The 17,372-nt window shown below is 37.8% G+C and overlaps 1 protein-coding gene and 1 long non-coding RNA gene across 5 annotated transcripts; one reads left to right on the top strand and one right to left on the bottom strand.

The window, feature by feature from the left end:
* Window positions 1-17: 17 nt before the first annotated feature.
* Window positions 18-16,974, bottom strand: LOC119895003 (Golgi SNAP receptor complex member 1-like). Of its 2 annotated transcripts, none has more exons than XM_038707757.1 (9): window positions 16,458-16,703; window positions 15,587-15,707; window positions 14,582-14,657; window positions 13,627-13,734; window positions 13,347-13,438; window positions 10,809-10,883; window positions 1,079-1,108; window positions 752-834; window positions 18-438 (listed from the first exon to the last, which is right to left on the bottom strand). In XM_038707757.1, exons 1-9 carry the CDS (start codon window positions 16,498-16,500, stop codon window positions 314-316), a joined length of 753 nt encoding a protein of 250 aa, XP_038563685.1. In that variant the 5' UTR covers window positions 16,501-16,703; the 3' UTR covers window positions 18-313. The 2 variants fall into 2 exon arrangements, with proteins under 2 accessions (XP_038563685.1, XP_038563686.1); XM_038707758.1 differs by having other exon boundaries at window positions 353-446; window positions 16,458-16,974.
* LOC119895005 lies at window positions 4,817-15,686 on the top strand. Of its 3 annotated transcripts, XR_005443015.1 has the most exons (8): window positions 4,817-5,071; window positions 5,176-5,788; window positions 8,232-8,339; window positions 8,481-8,582; window positions 9,343-9,448; window positions 14,766-14,822; window positions 14,928-15,051; window positions 15,552-15,686. It is a non-coding gene; the product is annotated as an uncharacterized LOC119895005 (long non-coding RNA). The 3 variants fall into 3 exon arrangements; XR_005443014.1 differs by having other exon boundaries at window positions 4,817-5,788; XR_005443016.1 differs by lacking the exons at window positions 4,817-5,071; window positions 5,176-5,788 and adding an exon at window positions 7,117-8,152.
* Window positions 16,975-17,372: the final 398 nt, after the last annotated feature.

Here is a 17,372-nt window from a genome sequence, read left to right as displayed (position 1 = left end):
ACAACAACAGTACACAATCCCAGTAAAATACTACTTCATACATTTATTAAGTGTTAAAATTAGAACAGTATAGAAGCAGCAAGATGGAAATGTGATCATAATTCAGAAAATAAATAAGCTCTCTAATCTGAGTTCAAACCCTTTTACTTTCAATTAAGACTTAATGTGATATAAATGTCTTTTCAGAATAAAATCCTTTCTTAATTCTTGAAACCGTAAAGAAAGGGAAATTACAATATAACATAGAAAACAAAAAATAAAATAAACACTTGGTCTGAGATACAATGAATATTTTTTAACAGTCAGTTGACCATCAGTGGAAAGTGTAGAGCATCAGGAGTATGGTGCAGACGCCAATCACGCCGCCTAGAATTAAAGAGTCCCGCCTCTTGCGCAGATTGATTTTCTGGATGAGACTGTTGATGGCGGGGAAACGATCTAAGGGGCGGGGAAAGTGTGGTGAAGGAAAATAATTAAGAAGGGTTTTCCTGCCTTACAGTGACTAAGAGACTGAAAGCAGCAAGGAAAATACATCAGCAGGGCTCCTAATGATAGCAGGAAAAATAATAAATGGAGCCTAATGGGGTAGCCTACTGTGCCATACCATCTTTCACTGTAAGTGAGGTTGTGTTATTCCTGCTTTATTTCAATATGTAAAATGAAACAAACTTGTGAAAATGTACTGCACACGTAAAAGAAGGTCAGGTGGACAGAAAAGGAGGACACATGATTCAAACGGTACAAAGGATACTGGCCAGAGTTGTGACCCTGGTTTGAATCGACTTCAACATCCCACGCTGAAATGTGATGTTCTCTTTGGTAGCCATGGCGATGCTGGAGAGAAAGAAACCATGAGGGATGAGTGGCAGGAAAAGATGCATATAGCAGTCTTCACAGCATCACATTAAGTTGGTTTCTGTTTCGGCTGAGGAGCCAAAAAGTAGGGAGGTATGGTCTGTTATAACAGACCTGAATGTGCTGTGTTTGCTTCTGATGTGTGTGTGTGTGTGTGTGTGTGTGTTGAGTGCATGAGAGTAAAAGGAGACGGAAGGAGAGTGAACGCGGCAATAAAGCTTACCTTATTGCACTGTCAATAAGACTATCTGAGCTGTGAACATGAAACAGAAAGAGAGAAAAGAGAAGTCAGATCATGTCAATTAAAACACATTTATTAGCACTTTATTAACACTATTTCTCCTGGCTTAAGATGCTTAGGAGTCATGAAATTATACTACAGTACACAGGGAAACCACAGCTCTTTGGTCTGTTATCATAAAAGGAACACTTCCTGTAAATCCTGCGAGACAGGAGAGAAAGTGCTGGTTAATGGAGGATTTTTGGGATCTAATTGGTCAAGCCAACCCCCACAGTAGCAGAAGACAATTAATCTCTATAATTTAAATCCTCTGAACACACAGATAAGACACAAATATGGGCGATAATGAGCCTGAACATGCACAGACGAGGTTTATATCAGCTGCCATTAGCTGCTGAGATAAGATACTGATAAAGGCAGCAGTGTGCATCATGGCTGACTCCACTGGAGACCAAAAATCAATACTGCGCTTTATACTCCCTCCGTCTATACGTCCAACTCTCCCGCCATCTATATACTGCTGTCTTCTGCCTTTTCTCTTTACTCTTCCTTCGCTGGCAGAGTCCACAGGCGAGGGACCTTCTTGCTCCTTTTTGTTGGTTATTTTTTCTTTCTTTACTTGCTACTGTCTTTCTATGTCAAACTCCTCCATTTAAACCTGGTTTGTAAGGGCCCGGATTGGCTTGATGGTGACATTACTGCAACTGTTCAGTTATAAAAGTTATAAAATAAGTTTCATGTGCTATAGATGTCTCCCTGTCTGTGGATGGCAGTCGGCTGGATGGAGAGCAAATGACGGCGCACTATTAAGTCTCTTTGTATTGTTTTTTTTAAAACTGTACAGCTGCATTAACTATAAAGCTTTACAAGTAATGTTCTGCCACAACACAAAAAACACATAGTCACACAAACAATTACAAAACTAACAACACTCAAATAATTTTACACACAAATTCCTTCACTTTAAACAGAAAACGTGAGTCAGGCCACCAACAACAGAAAGTACCACTAAGAGAAGCTTTGAAGAATATGGTTACAATAAAAGGCATGTGATAAAACTAAATAACAAAATCTCAGCATATTGCAAACAATCCTCTCATCAATCCTCTCAATCTTATCTCATAAGCTAAATCAATAAAACTTGTTCTAAATACAAATAAGAATGTCAATAACACCGACATAGTTACACCTACATAGGGATGAAACGGTCATGGTTTGTTGATAAACCACACTAAAATTCACAATGATCAGTAGTCAGGGTTTCTGCAGGTTTCACCAAGTCAAATTTAAGACTTTTTAAGACCTTTTTAAGACCACTATGAATGAAATAAAGACCTATATCACGACATCAAAAAAAAATAAACGTACAAAGGAAATTCAGTAACAAAATTACTTGCAGAGTAAATAAATGTATTCAAATTAGGGTTGGGTGTCTACAAAATTGGCATCGGACAATGTCAACAATGAAACACAACAGGATGGACGATGACACTGAATAGCTACGTAATTATCAGGCTGGTATTCAGCGCACCTGCTGCCTTGAAAAAGGAACACAGATGGAAAAATCAATAAAAATTACGAGTTCTGTGTCTTTTCGGAGACATTATAAAACATAACTTACTGCTGACGATTAATGGTTCAGCCCTATGTGTTTCTGAAAAAATATCGGGCGATGTATCGGAATATCGGATATAAAAAATCCTCAAATATTAAAATCGGTATCAGACTTAAAAATCCCACATTGGTATTATTAGACTCCAAATAGACTACATGTTATGAATAATGATCAACAGGTAGAGACAGGACAAAAAGAAGGCGTCTTGTACATAAATAATTTAGAACTTATTACCGTGTGATCACTGTCACACACGTTTTAATGGACTTCATGAGCTGACAAAGTAAACGGAGTACAAGCACAGCCATTTTAACTGCTTTTTTTTTTGCCTGGAACCTACAATTGCTGATGCTCCAGATACTCAACTACTCTAAAGAAGGCCAGTTATATTGCTTTTTTAATCAGCACAACAGTTTCTAAGCTGTGCTACCATGATTGCAAAAGGGTGTTCTAATGATGAATTAGCCTTTTAAAATGATAAACTTGGATTAGCAAACACATTGTGCTGTTGGAACACAGAGCTAATGGTTGCTGAAATTAGGCCTCTGTACACCTCTGGAGATATTCCATTATAAATCAGCCTTTTGCAGCAGCAATAGTCCTTTATTAACAATGTCTACACTGTATTTCTGATCAATTTGACGTTATTTTAATGGACATAAACTATGCTTTTCTTTTGAAAACAAGGAATTTTCTAAGTATCCCCAAACTTTTAAACAATAGTCTATGTCATTTTTTCCAATGGTTGTATATGTTGTTTAGGTACAAGGCTGTGTTGTCTTTCTCATATGGTTTATTTTATGTACAAATGATGTACAGCACATATTTGAGTGTGAATAACTTGCTTTCATTCACTCACATTCCTGGTATTTTAACAGGACAAATCACAGCCAAGTCCAATATTAGATAAGTCAGTAATGTTACAGTTCACAATCACTCTCTCCCAGTTAAGATTCTGTGGAAATGAGGGCGTAATATGAAACAATAAACCATTCTTTGAAATACATGATAAGACCTGTACACCTGAGAAAGCACAGCGCTGTTTCTTCAGATAGACCTCACAGAACAGGTCAATCAGACTCTACATGTGTCCGTCTCTAACTCTGCTTCATGTCTGGGCCAGCTGCACTGCCTTCATGTGTTTTTGTGTTGTTTTATATTGACATGTTACGTATTGAACTGATGCTGTGTCCCAGATGTGATCATGCAGAATCATCCCACATAAGAAACGTTACAACCAGACAGTGACAAGTGTGTCACATATGCAAAGTGTTAGCATGGGGTTTAACAGCGCAACATTTTTTCTGTCATCACTTTTCTTCATCTTTTCAGTTACATCTGTCTACACTTTAGCTCGACCAACATCTCACAACACTGGGGACAATAAAAACATCTCCATCTGTTGCAGTGAAGGGAAGATAGTTGCTGAGAATGAGTACCATGTTAAAGTAAATTTAACTCCTGCACACTGAGAGAGACTTTCCACAGCATGTTTATCTGAGTGTCTAAAGTGTAGCTTTCTGTGGGATCATCTGGACATTTTTATGACATTATCCTAGGGCTGGGCAATATGGCCAAAAATGTTATCACAATAAAAAATTTCATATCATTCGATATCGATAATTATCACATTAAATGTCAAATCATTATTTCTTTAAAGTTTAAAGGCTGATTTTGCTCCTGATTAAAAGTTGAAGAAACCAGATGGTTAATTGTGGATTTAAACTTTTCTTTATGGTCAGAACATGACAAACACTTGATGCCAAACAGTGGATCACTTAACAAATCTTTCAAAACAGTATGAAAAATTTTTTTTCAACAAATATGTATGAGTAAAATTAAACTCTTTTTCAGTCCCTTTTCTTTAATAAAAATAAATATCTTAATAGAAAAATTAGTTTGTTTGATCCAAATGAAAAAAAATCAAACATATATTGAATATTTATTAAACATTTATATTGTTATTGAGGACAATATCACAATAATTATTGTTATTGTTTTATTGTCCATCCCTACATTGTCCCCTTAAATGTCTACTTCTCTACAGGTGATAATGGAGCAACTGTCTCTCTGGGTAACATCAGCAACATTTATGTTTTTTAAAAACAAACCCAGGATGTATTGATGAGAGGTCAACTACACTGTGACAGCTTGTTATCTTTCTCATACACTGGGAACATGCTAAAAGAGGTGGTTTATTTTGATTCATTACTCATTAACTGCTTTTGATCTCTCACATTCCTGGTTTCTGGTAACAGGGCAAATTGCAGCCAAGTCCAATATTGGCAACGTCAGTAATGTTACACTTGATAAGAACTCAGGATCTATTGGATATGGGAACGGCATTAACATTAGCTGAGGTAAGACGGAAGATCACACACTATTAAATGTGTGCATTTAACATGTTAGTGTGTGTTAATATTTTATGTGAATCTCATCTTGCTCTCCCTTTTTTCTCTCTTAGGAAATTGCTCTCCAACGGATCGTAAACCACTTGGCTAAAAATTATGTTATGGAAATATCTAACAACGCAATAGGAAACGCATCACGTTTTCTCTTCATTTTAAGCTGAGCACCGGGAACATGAGGAAGATATATTATTCAAAATATAGTAAATATGATCACCAACTGAAATACTTCTGTTTAATTAGGATATACTGTAAAGCAACCACAATATATACGGCCCCTCTATATTGATTTCCCACACAACGCGATGCCAACGCTGGGGGCGGCACAATAACATTCAAAGTCATTGTAAAGAAGCAGAGGCACACGATTTCCTGCAGGGTGGCGTACTGGAGGCGATGCAAAGTGCGCAAACACCCACAGTCAGACTGGAATCTGCTCTGATAACCGGGCCGTTACCCAGATGGCGGATCAGAGTTAAATGCTTTTACGAAATTAACTTTTTACTTGTTTGTTTTGGTGGGGGTGGATTAAAACGTTGATTTATTGTCACCCCCGCTTCTCAGCAGCAAACTGCCGTGTTTCTGGCCCCCTTGTTGTTATTGTAGCTGCCAGATCTCTGTTGGACTACCTCATATTTATACAGACTGGGCAAAACAGGAGAGAGAACAGTAAGTGAGTTGAACTACCGGGTAAGTTTTGAAAATGTGTGTCTGTTACTTGATTCCAGCCATGGATGTCGTTAGGCCCATTGCAGGGGGGCTGAAGCTACCCTTTTGTTCAACAGAGGAGAAATGGAAGAAGAGAATATGTCTGTCCCTGTTTACTTAACATCTTCACTTCTTTACTGTTTGTTGACATAAGTGTAGTTCTCATACAGTAACAAAAGATGTGAGAAGTTTTTGCAAGCACAAGTTACAGATACCCGGGAGCTAAGCCCTCCCTGTCTTTCAATCCTAGTGATGTCCTTGATTCCAGCTATTGTTGTACTTTACCATGAAATAAGTTAGCATAGCCCTGATCAATGTGAACTCCATTCAGAAAACAAGCATTTTGTAAGCTTGTAATCTTGCTGACAGACCTGAAAAACATGACTTAGCATTTTTAACAAATCGGCATAATGGTGTAGTTGTCTTGGCATCAGTTTGATCCGTTTATTGCAACTAAATCATCAATCTGAACTGTAGTAATGGTTGGTCAAATGGTTGTGTTTATTTGCATTGTTGCGTTGTGTGTGAACACTTGTTCGAGTAGTCCAAATTGCAACAGTCTCCATTCAGAAATTTGACGAGGTGGGTTTGACACCTCTAAATCACTGCCTGCATCTATAAATATTACAGTGATTTAAACAGAAATATACAAACATTTTAAAGTAAATGGCATTCCAGTCTGACTATCTGACTAGTGAATTGGTATATTATGAGAGTGTAGCAGCAAGGTGGGGCTATGTCCCAAACTATGGACAGAGATACGATTGATGCTCTGATGCTACTGACAAGAGGACAAGTTCAACATTTCAAAAAGAAGCTTAAGAGGTAGAGTAAGACTCTGTAGTACTAAAATTCACACTGTGTGAAGAATCGAAAGGAACTCTGAGCCAACTTCAAGATGACTTACTTTCAGAGACATTTTAACAACAGCAATATAAAAGGAACAAAAAACTTCAGTTAGAAAACCCTTGTTAGAAAACAATGGCCTCAACAAAAGTGACTTTAATATGGAGCTTGAATCCTAAATTTGCCAGCTGTGAGTTGATGTTGGTGACTCTAAAGGCAAGAAAATAATTATTTAAAACAAAGAAAAGAAAATCCTTTTTGTTTCTTCCCAAAAATATGATTTTATGTCTATGCTGCTCCCAGCCACCACATTGCTGACTCACAAGTTTTAGTTCCTGCTAAGAGTTAAAACTGAAAGTGAAGCTTCAGGTCAGACAGTCGCTAATTTCAGAACTGAGACTTGTGAGTTTTGGTGGTTTCAGTAAAAAAAGTATTAAGTCTGAAATTGTCAGTAATTCATATTAAACATGCCAAATGAACATCAGGGTCTTCCATGAAATCACTTAAATAAACAAGCAGATTTAGAAAATATTAGGTCGATAAAATATACAGAGAGAGCTGCTTAACAGTACTGGCTGAAAAGATATACTTAATATTAGATCTGATCTGTGATAAACCCGTTAAATTAGTTCAAAAATCAAAACAGTGGCTTGATTAGCATGCGAGGCACAGGAATAGTGCAATTTCTTTGAACAGATACGTGTTGTGGTGGCAGCCCAGCTGACGGTGAGTGTCCTGTTTCTTTCTCGTGATTCTGTTTTCCCCTCGTGTTTTGGCCTGCCTGTTTGTGTCTCCTCCTCTCCCCCTGCGTGTGCTCTCCCTCTCTCTCTGCTCCTGAGCACAGCTGACAGTCCGCACCTGCACCTCATCAGACCGGTTCTCCACACAATCTCTGCTTGATCGTCGTTGATCCAAACCTGGCGCCACTTCTTCACTCAAGCTCTTGCGTAACCTGCATCATCTTTGTTTCCCTGTTCTTGGTATTCCCCGTGTCTGTCTGTCGTTGTGTCAGCTAGGCTCGCCACCCTGCCCTCTCCTGTTGGACCTCCTCCACGGCGTCCTCGTGGCTCTTCCCCATGCCTAGCCAGTCAGCCTGCCACCACAGTCCTCCACCAAACCCCCAACCCACCTAGTCAGTTCTCCCCGGCCTCCTCTCTTCGGTCCCCAGTGCCCCCCGGCTCCCTTGTCTCAGTGTCCTCGGTTCCCCGTGCCCGTGTTTCCCCGGCATCTGCCTCTCCATCACCTCCACTCCCTCAACCCCTCTTTTCCTTGATAAAACCTGTTCATCCTGAGTGTTGCGTTTGGGTCCACTCTGTCCACACCATAACAGATACGTACTTGATTGATATTTATTTATGGGCATGTGGTTCTTGTCTTTGTGTTTTGCTAGACCCATGGCAACATAACTATGTATCTGATTTAGTTTAGGAAATGGTGTACTTGGAACAATTAGGTTGGAGCTGACAATTGACGTTAAAGGTAAATTTGAGTGTTACTATACTTTTATGTCAGGTTGTTGACAGTTTCATTAAATTGCTGTTTCATGTGACTCTTACAGGAGGTCTTGGACACAATTCTGCTCTGGGTAACACCACCAGCATCAACGTTAAAGGAAAGAATATCAAAAAGGGATGCATCGGGGCAGAGAACAGCTATAAAATAGAAGGTGATTTATTTCATGTATTGCTGGGATAGTAAAAACAGTTTATTTTATTACTCATGTTCAGATATCAGCATCTTTATGGCAAAAATTTAAGTTTCTGTGGCTAACTTTTTATTCCTTTTCTCAATCCTTATATTCCAACAGGAGGACTGGGAGTTCATACACGTGTTAGCAACACAACTAATGTTAAAGTCAGTGAGAACTCAGGAACCATTGGTTGAGGGAATCATGTTAACATCAGCTGAGGTAAGAAGTCATAGATTTACACATCGTATCAGATGTAAATACAAGTATTCTCAAATGTTAAATTCATGACTTCCAATTTTCAAATATACCAAAAATGTCATTCATCAGATGAATGTAAAAGTGTAATTGAAAATAGTAATGAGATTAGCATCTGTGCAGTGAGATTAAGTTATTTTTATGTTTAACAGGAGGAAAAGCAGTCAGTATTGGCAACATAACTAACTTGGAGACAATGTAGGATACATTGGTGCAATGAACACCTGTAATGAGTGGCGTGTACTTTGTGCCATATTGTCAGGAAGTTAACAACAAATAGGCACCTTCATGATTTCAGATTCATTACACCATGTAATAAGATTATAATCTGTGCACTAAAGATATCAGTCAGATCAACAGTTTATGTGATTGCTTCCTTTTTATCTCCACTTCATTGTATTTGACCAGGAGGTCAAAGTAGACAATGGCAACTTAAGTAACTGCTGGGTGGGTGCTGGATCCAATAAATGTTAAACCAAAACATTGTACCCTGGTTTGTGATATACAACCACTTTCTGATATTGAAAGTAACGAGTTACACTTACAACATAACCAGTTTTGCAGTAAGTTAGTACTGAACTGGCCAACATTATAGCTCTGTCTCGTGAGCGCCAGGTGCCAGTTTTTTTTTTTTTTCAGTGCTAATGCCAGTATGAACACAGTCTTTTTTATTCATGTTCAAAAGTTAAAATCTTGTTTTATTTATTATTCTGTATTTTAACAGGAGGAGAAGGAGTCAAAATCTGCATGAGAAACATACGTAACATGACAGTTACACACCAGCGGACCACCAGCGGACATTGGTGTAGGGAACAATTGCAATGTGAGCGGTGAGTCTTGTATCTTATATGGCTGGGAAGGTGCTAAGAGGACACCGCTGATTTCTGACTGATGTAAGCGACTACAATGTGTACACAACAAATCCTAATATTAACAGTTTATCTGATTTTATTCAATCTATTTTTCTTTGTAAATCAATAGGAGGAAAAGGAGTTGAAAGAAATATTGAAAATGAAACAACAGGAGACTTTGGTGCAGGGAACAATGTTAACATTAACCACTGTAAAGATTTTTGTTTGGCTGTGCTTAAGTACATGTTTTATGTTTGTAGGCTTATTATAACTGTTTCTTCATGTCTTTCTCTCAAGAAATCCCTGAGAGAATTCTTTACAAATTTCTCTGAGTGCCTTCTATTATCTCACTACAAACTACGTTTGAGCTTAATGTTTTATTATCTTTATTGAAGTATTTTGGAGAGCTTCACAACATAGTATTTAATTAATTAGTAGACCCTTTTCTCTCTGCTCGCCTGCCATTCACCGGTCTTGTGCAGAGTTTTGTGTGGACACGTGCCTGACAACTAACTGTACATGCACGTTGCGGTACTGTTTAAAAACGATATAATATTCTTTGTGGAAGTTCATCAATGGTGATAAAGGATCCGAACGTCCCACCAGGTGCGGACACACCTAACTACACATCTATGCAAGAGTTAAGAAAGCACTCTACACCACCATCATCGAAACACCAATGAATCATATGCAGGTACAGATTGTAGAGTCCATCCCTGCAGTAGAGCTTACAGACTTCAGAGTTGTTCTTGAGGCTTGTGGTGGCCAAATACCTTACTAGCGACCTAAAGACTAAAGATGCCCCGAGCTGATCCTCTTTTCGTTCTGATGAACAAACTGCTAACCTGGTCCACAACTCATTGAAAACATGTTGCTGCTAGCGTCTGTCACGTTCTTCCTCTGAGTCTAATCACGAGAAAATGCTAGCAGAGAAATATTAATCAGCCACAAGGAAATGTGATTAACAACATGTCCAATAAACCACTCACCACATGCATATGTGCATGTACACACAACCATTCACAAACACTAGCGCATAAAGTCACGTTTCACAACAGACTAAACACCTTAAACTAGTAACCCAACATTTTCCTCAACAACTTTGGAACTAAATCTACATAGTCTAGGTGCCGTGACTGAAAGTAGTGCACATGCTACAGACACTCCTTTGTTAATTCCATTGTAGAAATATTTGAGGGCACTACGTCATAGAGCATAAACTTCACTCACAATTCGAACATTCAGATAAAATGGCATACAGTAAAGAATACAGTAAATAGTCAGGGATTTCAGATGTGGCCATTGCCATTAGTAATAAGTACTTTAAGAAACCTCTTACTTTCTGAGATGTTCATGTTCCTTCAGGAAGAGCTCAGTCCTTCGGTTATTCACTCCCGAGCTGCTCTTATAGGACCTGAGTAAGAAAACAGAGGAGAAACATCAAATGATGGGAAATCATTTTGACATATAGTAATATAAGGCAAATTAAACACTTTTTTGAATAATTTTTTGCCTTTATTTGACAGAGAGAGTAGAGATCTAGAAAGGAAATGTAGGGTGAGATCAGGGGAGATGCAAAGGTCCCTGGTTAGAACTGAACCAGGGACACATTAATAAGCCACCAGACACCCCATGAAACAATATTTATATAGTCTACAACCATGCTAGTAGGTCAGTGAGGCTTAGCACAATAAGACTAATAAGAGGATGTTAAGTAGATACAATGTTTACCATGTTCACCATATTAGTAACAGCTGAGGCAGATGAGAATGTCAGTTTTGCAGGTATTTGGTCAACAAAGTATTGGACCTGATGATGGCGCTAGATGAAATGTTATTACAATTCATCCTGAGGGGGACATGAATATTTTAGCTAATTTCACAGCAATTCATTCAATAGTCGCTTAGAACTAAAAAAATATAAATGTCAACCTCATTGCCGCACATGAGGAAAAGTCAGTTAGATTCACTGTCTGGGAACCGTTAATGTCTGTACTCAATTTGCAATCCATCCAGTAGTTACTATACTATTATTATTATTATTATTATTATATTATTAATAGATATAATAATAATAGATCTTTCCGTCTGGACCAAAGCTGCTGGCATGGCTAAAGCAAATAAAGCAAATACAGTTGACAGTTACAACACTTTGTTGGAGATACGTTAGTTACTAATGAGCTATAAGGATAAAACCTAAACCTCACACATTACAGCACGTATAACAGTATATCATTACTGTTTAGTCGTTGCTAATTCTCAAGGAGTAACTCAGTCTCTGTCACATGAACCCCTTGTTAGGAGGAAGACCACCACGTGCCTCTTCGGACACACAGAGTTGCCACTGGACTTTGTTCAACTGACAGCAGTGAAAATCATAAATACAGAACAATAAATTCTTAGTAGATATTATTGGTCAATTGTAAGTACCAGGTACCTGCCAATAATTCAAGTTAGGGCTGGGCAATAAAACAATGATAATTAGCACAATATAATTTTCCTCAAAAACAATTTATTAAATGTTCAATATATCCATCTGGTTTCTTAAATTTTTACTCAGGAACAAAAATCAGCCTTTAAAATTGAAAGAAATAATTATTTTACATATCGTGATAATAATCGATATTGAATGATATTAAATGTTTTTATTGTGATAACATTTTTGGCCATAACACCCGGCCCTAATTCAAGTCCTTAACTAGGTCTGCAAATTCAAAATGGTCACTCTAATGTTGTCAACATGTTTTCATTAGTATTCATATTAGGGCTGCAGCATACGATGATTTTAGTATTCGATGCTTCTATAGATTATTTCAACGATTCATCGATGCGTCGTTTAAGAAGTACTCTTGCTTGGTGGTGGACAGAAGAAGTCGCTAGTTTTTCCAAGTTTTTCCTCACTCTTTGATTCAGTCTGGAAGGAGTATTTCATGCCCTCCTATTAACGGATGCCTGGATGCTGATTATGTACTTCCTGCGTTAAGGCTTTTAAGTGATTAGCTCTTCTTAACCCACAACTCTGTCCTCCATCTCTTATTTACACCATTCCCTCCCTGTTTGGACTGATCATCAATTCATCAACCATTACCTCTTCTGCTGCCCCTCTCTCTTCACTCTTCCACACTTCTCATCTCTATGGAAATAATTACAATTCACTCTCTCTCTCTGTTTATCTGACTGTCTTGCTCTCAATCTCTTCCCCTGATAAAGCATTTCTATGTATCAGACAGGCCAGTTGTAACCACTCTCCCTCAGCTTTGGCTGAATGAAAGCCTTGCGGTTTGATTTACTGTAGAAGGCACTTAGGATAGATATCCCCAGAGAAAGAGAGGAATACAGAGAGAGAGAGAGAGAGAGAGAGAGAGAGAGAGAGAGAGAGAGAGAGAGAGAGAGAGATATCGGCTAATAAGAGGAGGTGCCTCTTATTAGAGGATGAAACATGATAGAAGGAGTGGAGACTATCAAAAGGGTGGGGATTTTCAGCAACAAACTGGATATTTCTGCCTCCTCCTGGTTAAAGATAACATAGCAAAAGTTGATGTCGAGAGAAAGAAAGAACATAATGCAATAAGAGAGTACTCCAGTGATTTAGTTCTGCACTTCCATGAAGTTAGGGGACTTAGTTAACTTAGTTACTTAATCAGTGTGATGATTGCTGGACTCAAAATTCACACACTGAGAATTTCGGTGGATTTGACCTTTGACCGTCATAGTGGCAACGGGATTGAGGTTAGGAAATAAAAGTTCATATTCAACACAAACAAAGGTGGGGCTTAACACAATGTTGTGATGAATGGAGAAAAACACGAGTACTATATAGGCATTTGCTAACAATATACAATGTCCTATATTATCAAGAGATGTATGAAGGTGCTTACTCAATGTCTCTGTGAACGGAGCCTAGTAGGTCCTCTCGCTCTCGCAGGCTGAAGAAGTTGCTTTTGGTTTTGTGGAACTCGTGAGTGTAGTCCTACAGGATAAAACATTATGAAATAAAAGTCAGCAAGACATGATTATACTGACAGAATGAGAATTCACAAATCCAAAAAATTGTATTACAGTTTCACTAAAGTTTCTTCTTCAAAATATGCAAAATAATCACGATGACGATCTGAAACACTTCTAAGTAATACAAGAAAGTGAAGTAATTGTAGGTACCTGTAAAATATCTCTGTGTCTCTGTAAAGTGTGCATCAATGCTGCGTTATGTGACGAAGCTCCCGGACTGTTTGTGTATTCTGCCATTTTGTCATTGACTGCTGAAAGCTGCAAAAAAATACAATTTATATTGAGTAGCCATAAAAACAATTACTTTTTTTGGAGGGGGGAAAGTGATCTTAAAGCAACAAAGAATTTGAATAACTTGGCAAGATTATAATTTAGAAAGTCAGACTGTTCTGGAGACTGATGAAGACTTAACATAGCATGGTTTATTGAGCCCGGCTGAGGAGATACAGTGCCAGCATACAACCTGTGAACAAGTCAAATGCCACCAAATTGTAGGTTTTCCTATTAGGTCATCTTTAGCTGGCCTTAACCTAAGACAACAAAGCTATCTGATGTTTAGACTCCAATCCTACATCATATTAGAATCTATTACTATCCATGAGGTGTACTTTAATCTGTGGAGCCAGTAAGTTCTTGTAAACATTCTTGTAAGACTCAACCTTGTAAGATTCCCAGAGAACACCAATATCTGCCAGCTTGACGCCTGAGCTACTGTTTCTCCCTAATCAGTCTAACTGTTGTCTCCCTAACAAGGACAATGACGTGATAAATAACTAGAGCTGGAAGGTCAGTGAACACTTTTGGGGTCAGCTAATGACTCCAAGCTTGACCTGTCTTGCCTTTTCTTGTAACATCACTTAATGCCCCCTACGAATATTCTTCAACACAGACAACAGTAAAACATATTTTTAAGTATAAATGAATGTATTATAATAAGCATTAACTACAAGGCTGTACAACCTGTAAAACAAATAGTAGTTCTGTTTGGAGAACGCTGATTATAAATCCCTTCGATATTTTTGGCATCACGTCACCTGGGCTTGAGGCTTCAACAGCTGTTATTGAAGGGAACCTACCGACAACATATGTGTAGTATTTGACTTACATTGGCCAATAGCTGCTCCAGTTCAGTAGTCATGGCAACGAGCATATTGTCTTGAGGTGAGCCAACAGAATCGGACCTGGTTTAAGAATAAAAGGCAAAGGATGTTAAAGTTCAAATTCTATGTTTCTTTTTGGCAATCCAACAAATAAAACTTGTTTTTTGATTGTCATTTCTCTCCTTACAGGTTATGCTAAAAGCAGCATGAAATATAGTTTGTGGAAGACTTAGGTGCATGCATTTGGTGGGTGTTATTAGCAGACAGATGTAAATTTAATATAACAATTTGGTTGGTCTAGTCCAAATAGTGTCTGGGTAACTCAGAGGAATCTGTCTCCCCTACTGTTAGGTTTAACTGCTCAGCTTCAGATCTCAGACCATAGTCTCTGAAGATCAGGGCAAAACACCTTCACTTTTCCAGCAGTTGGGGAACAACAGACAGACTTGTCTTGATCATGAGGAAATCAGCGCAGGTGAGTCAGTTAAGTCTTTCAAGGTCCTTCTTAAAACATACTTTTATAGGAACGCCTTTCCTGATTTTAGTTGATTTTAATTATTTTTCTTTTAATTCTATTTTAATTTCTTAAGTATTTTCTTGCTTTTATCATGTATCTTTTTTTTCTGTTTTAGATGTGTTTTATTGTCTTTGCACTTTGTTACATGGCTTTGAAAACTGCTCTATAAATAAAGATAATGATTATTATTATTATTATTATCATGAGAAACTGCAGCATTTATTAACTGGCACACTGTAACCTACACTGTACATTTACTGCCAGCCTGACAACTTACGGTTAACCATCTCCTCTGCTCCGCTCGCTCTCTTTCTGAGTATATTCCTCAAATATTGTGCAACATCAGTTATTCACCAGAAATGTAAAAAATTCCCAAAACACCATTGAATTGAAAGATTTTACACAGATTCAAAACCACAAATAAATGTAATTTAATTGAATTGTATATCCTTTGTCAGAAAGGAACATCCACACTGTGAAGTGTCCTGCTGACCTGCTGTCTCTTGTCCGCTGGTCTCGATTGCTGCTGCTGCTGTAGCTGGTGCATAGTTTACTGAAAGAGACCAGCTTGAGGTCCAGCTCATTCTCCAGCTGTCTGGCCTGCTTACGCAGATCTGGGTGAAGATGCAGAGAAAAAACATTTCAAAATGGAATCAGGCATTTCATAAGTGAACAAAACAAATATGGAAAATTAATAAATATTATATCTGCAAAGCTGAAAAAAAAAAAAAGAAAACAGGCAGCAAGAAGAATAGAATAATAAGAAAGAAGGCATAATGTAGAAATCACATCATAATTGACAACCCACATAGCAGACTGATCAGGCCCAGATATGGCTTCTTACTTTGAGTAAAAGTGTTGAGAAGCTATAGTCATTACTACATGAAAGCTCTGTGTGGTGAAAATACTGATGTACTTACAATATTACACTTACAATAGGTGCAGACGTCTAGGTTAAGGAATAAGACATAAAACAAAACAATGAATTTTGTTTTACTGTTGACGATGCTAGACCTTCGTTTGTACAACTTTTATTCGATTGCTTTGGTTTACTTTTCTCAATTTTTGCCTGCAAACAGGTAGCAGAGGGTCAAACAGCCAAATCAAGTTAAAAACAACTCGGTACAATTTAAGTCCGCTGGAAGGAGAAAACTTCATGTAAGGCAGCAGTATGACCGTTTATTACAGACTAACTACTGATCAGGTTAGCTTGGAGCTAAAGATAGCTCTTCGCTATTATATGTAAAGTTTATTAACGTAACGTGTCGTGGAACATTTTGAATGTATTTGACCAGAAACGGCGAGGAACAATAAAATATGTACAAGCAGACAGTTGTATTAAATTAGACGCTCTAACAACTTACCTTCCCAGTAGTTGCTGCTGGCTGCCATGTTTGTTGTTGACATGTCACCGTCAGCCGTCAAGAAGAAACGACTGTCGCAATTATAATTTGACCCACAGCGGCCTCTAGTGGTTTTCGGCTGGCACCACCAAAGTCCTACAAAACGTCTCTGGTACCACCCGCTCACTGAACCAAAGATAATGATGGACGTTCAGTCATAATTATCCCGAAATATGAAACACGATAGCAGAGGCACAATAGCCTTAGGTTAGGTTTTTCCTTATGTAGCTCCACAATGATGACTGTTCTTCTACTTCTCTACAGTCGAAATAGGCTACCCCATTTCAAATTCAGCATGTCTTTGGGTTGGAGCTAATTTAACTTAATGTAATATATTATCGTAGTTTAATCTGTAACAACGCATTATGTAAATGTATCATGTGTTTTTACTTAAAATCTTAATGTGTAAAGTAACCACATCTGGAACAGCCTGCCCGAGGAAATCAGGTCAGCTGAGTCAGTGAACTTTTTTGAGTCCCTTCTTAAAACATACTTTTATAGGAGAGCCTTTCCCGACCTTGTTTGACTTTATTTTATTCCTTTTATTTTATTCTATTTTACTAGTTTTATATTTATCTTAAACGTGTATTTTAGTCATCTCAATGTTTTCATGCTTTTATCTTGTATTGTTTTTGTATTATTGTCTTTTGGGTATTATTGTCTTTACACTTGTTAAAGCAAGTGCTCTACAAATAAAGATTATTATTATTATTATTATTATCTGTTAAGTAGAGTAAAATGAACAATATTAGAACAACGAGTAGCCTATTAAGCAGCATGGAATGGAAATAAGTGACTCAGAATTGTGTGTAAATGTGAGTAAATGTCCACTACTAGTAGGCCTATTATTTAAAGGTTATCACAGCATTCATCCAT

Source organism: Micropterus salmoides, unplaced genomic scaffold (genome assembly GCF_014851395.1).
Source record: "Micropterus salmoides isolate LMB-PRFRI ecotype aquatic unplaced genomic scaffold, ASM1485139v1 Ms_hic_scaffold_9, whole genome shotgun sequence".
Lineage (NCBI taxonomy): Eukaryota > Metazoa > Chordata > Actinopteri > Centrarchiformes > Centrarchidae > Micropterus > Micropterus salmoides.
This window is presented reverse-complemented; position numbering and strand designations above follow the sequence as displayed.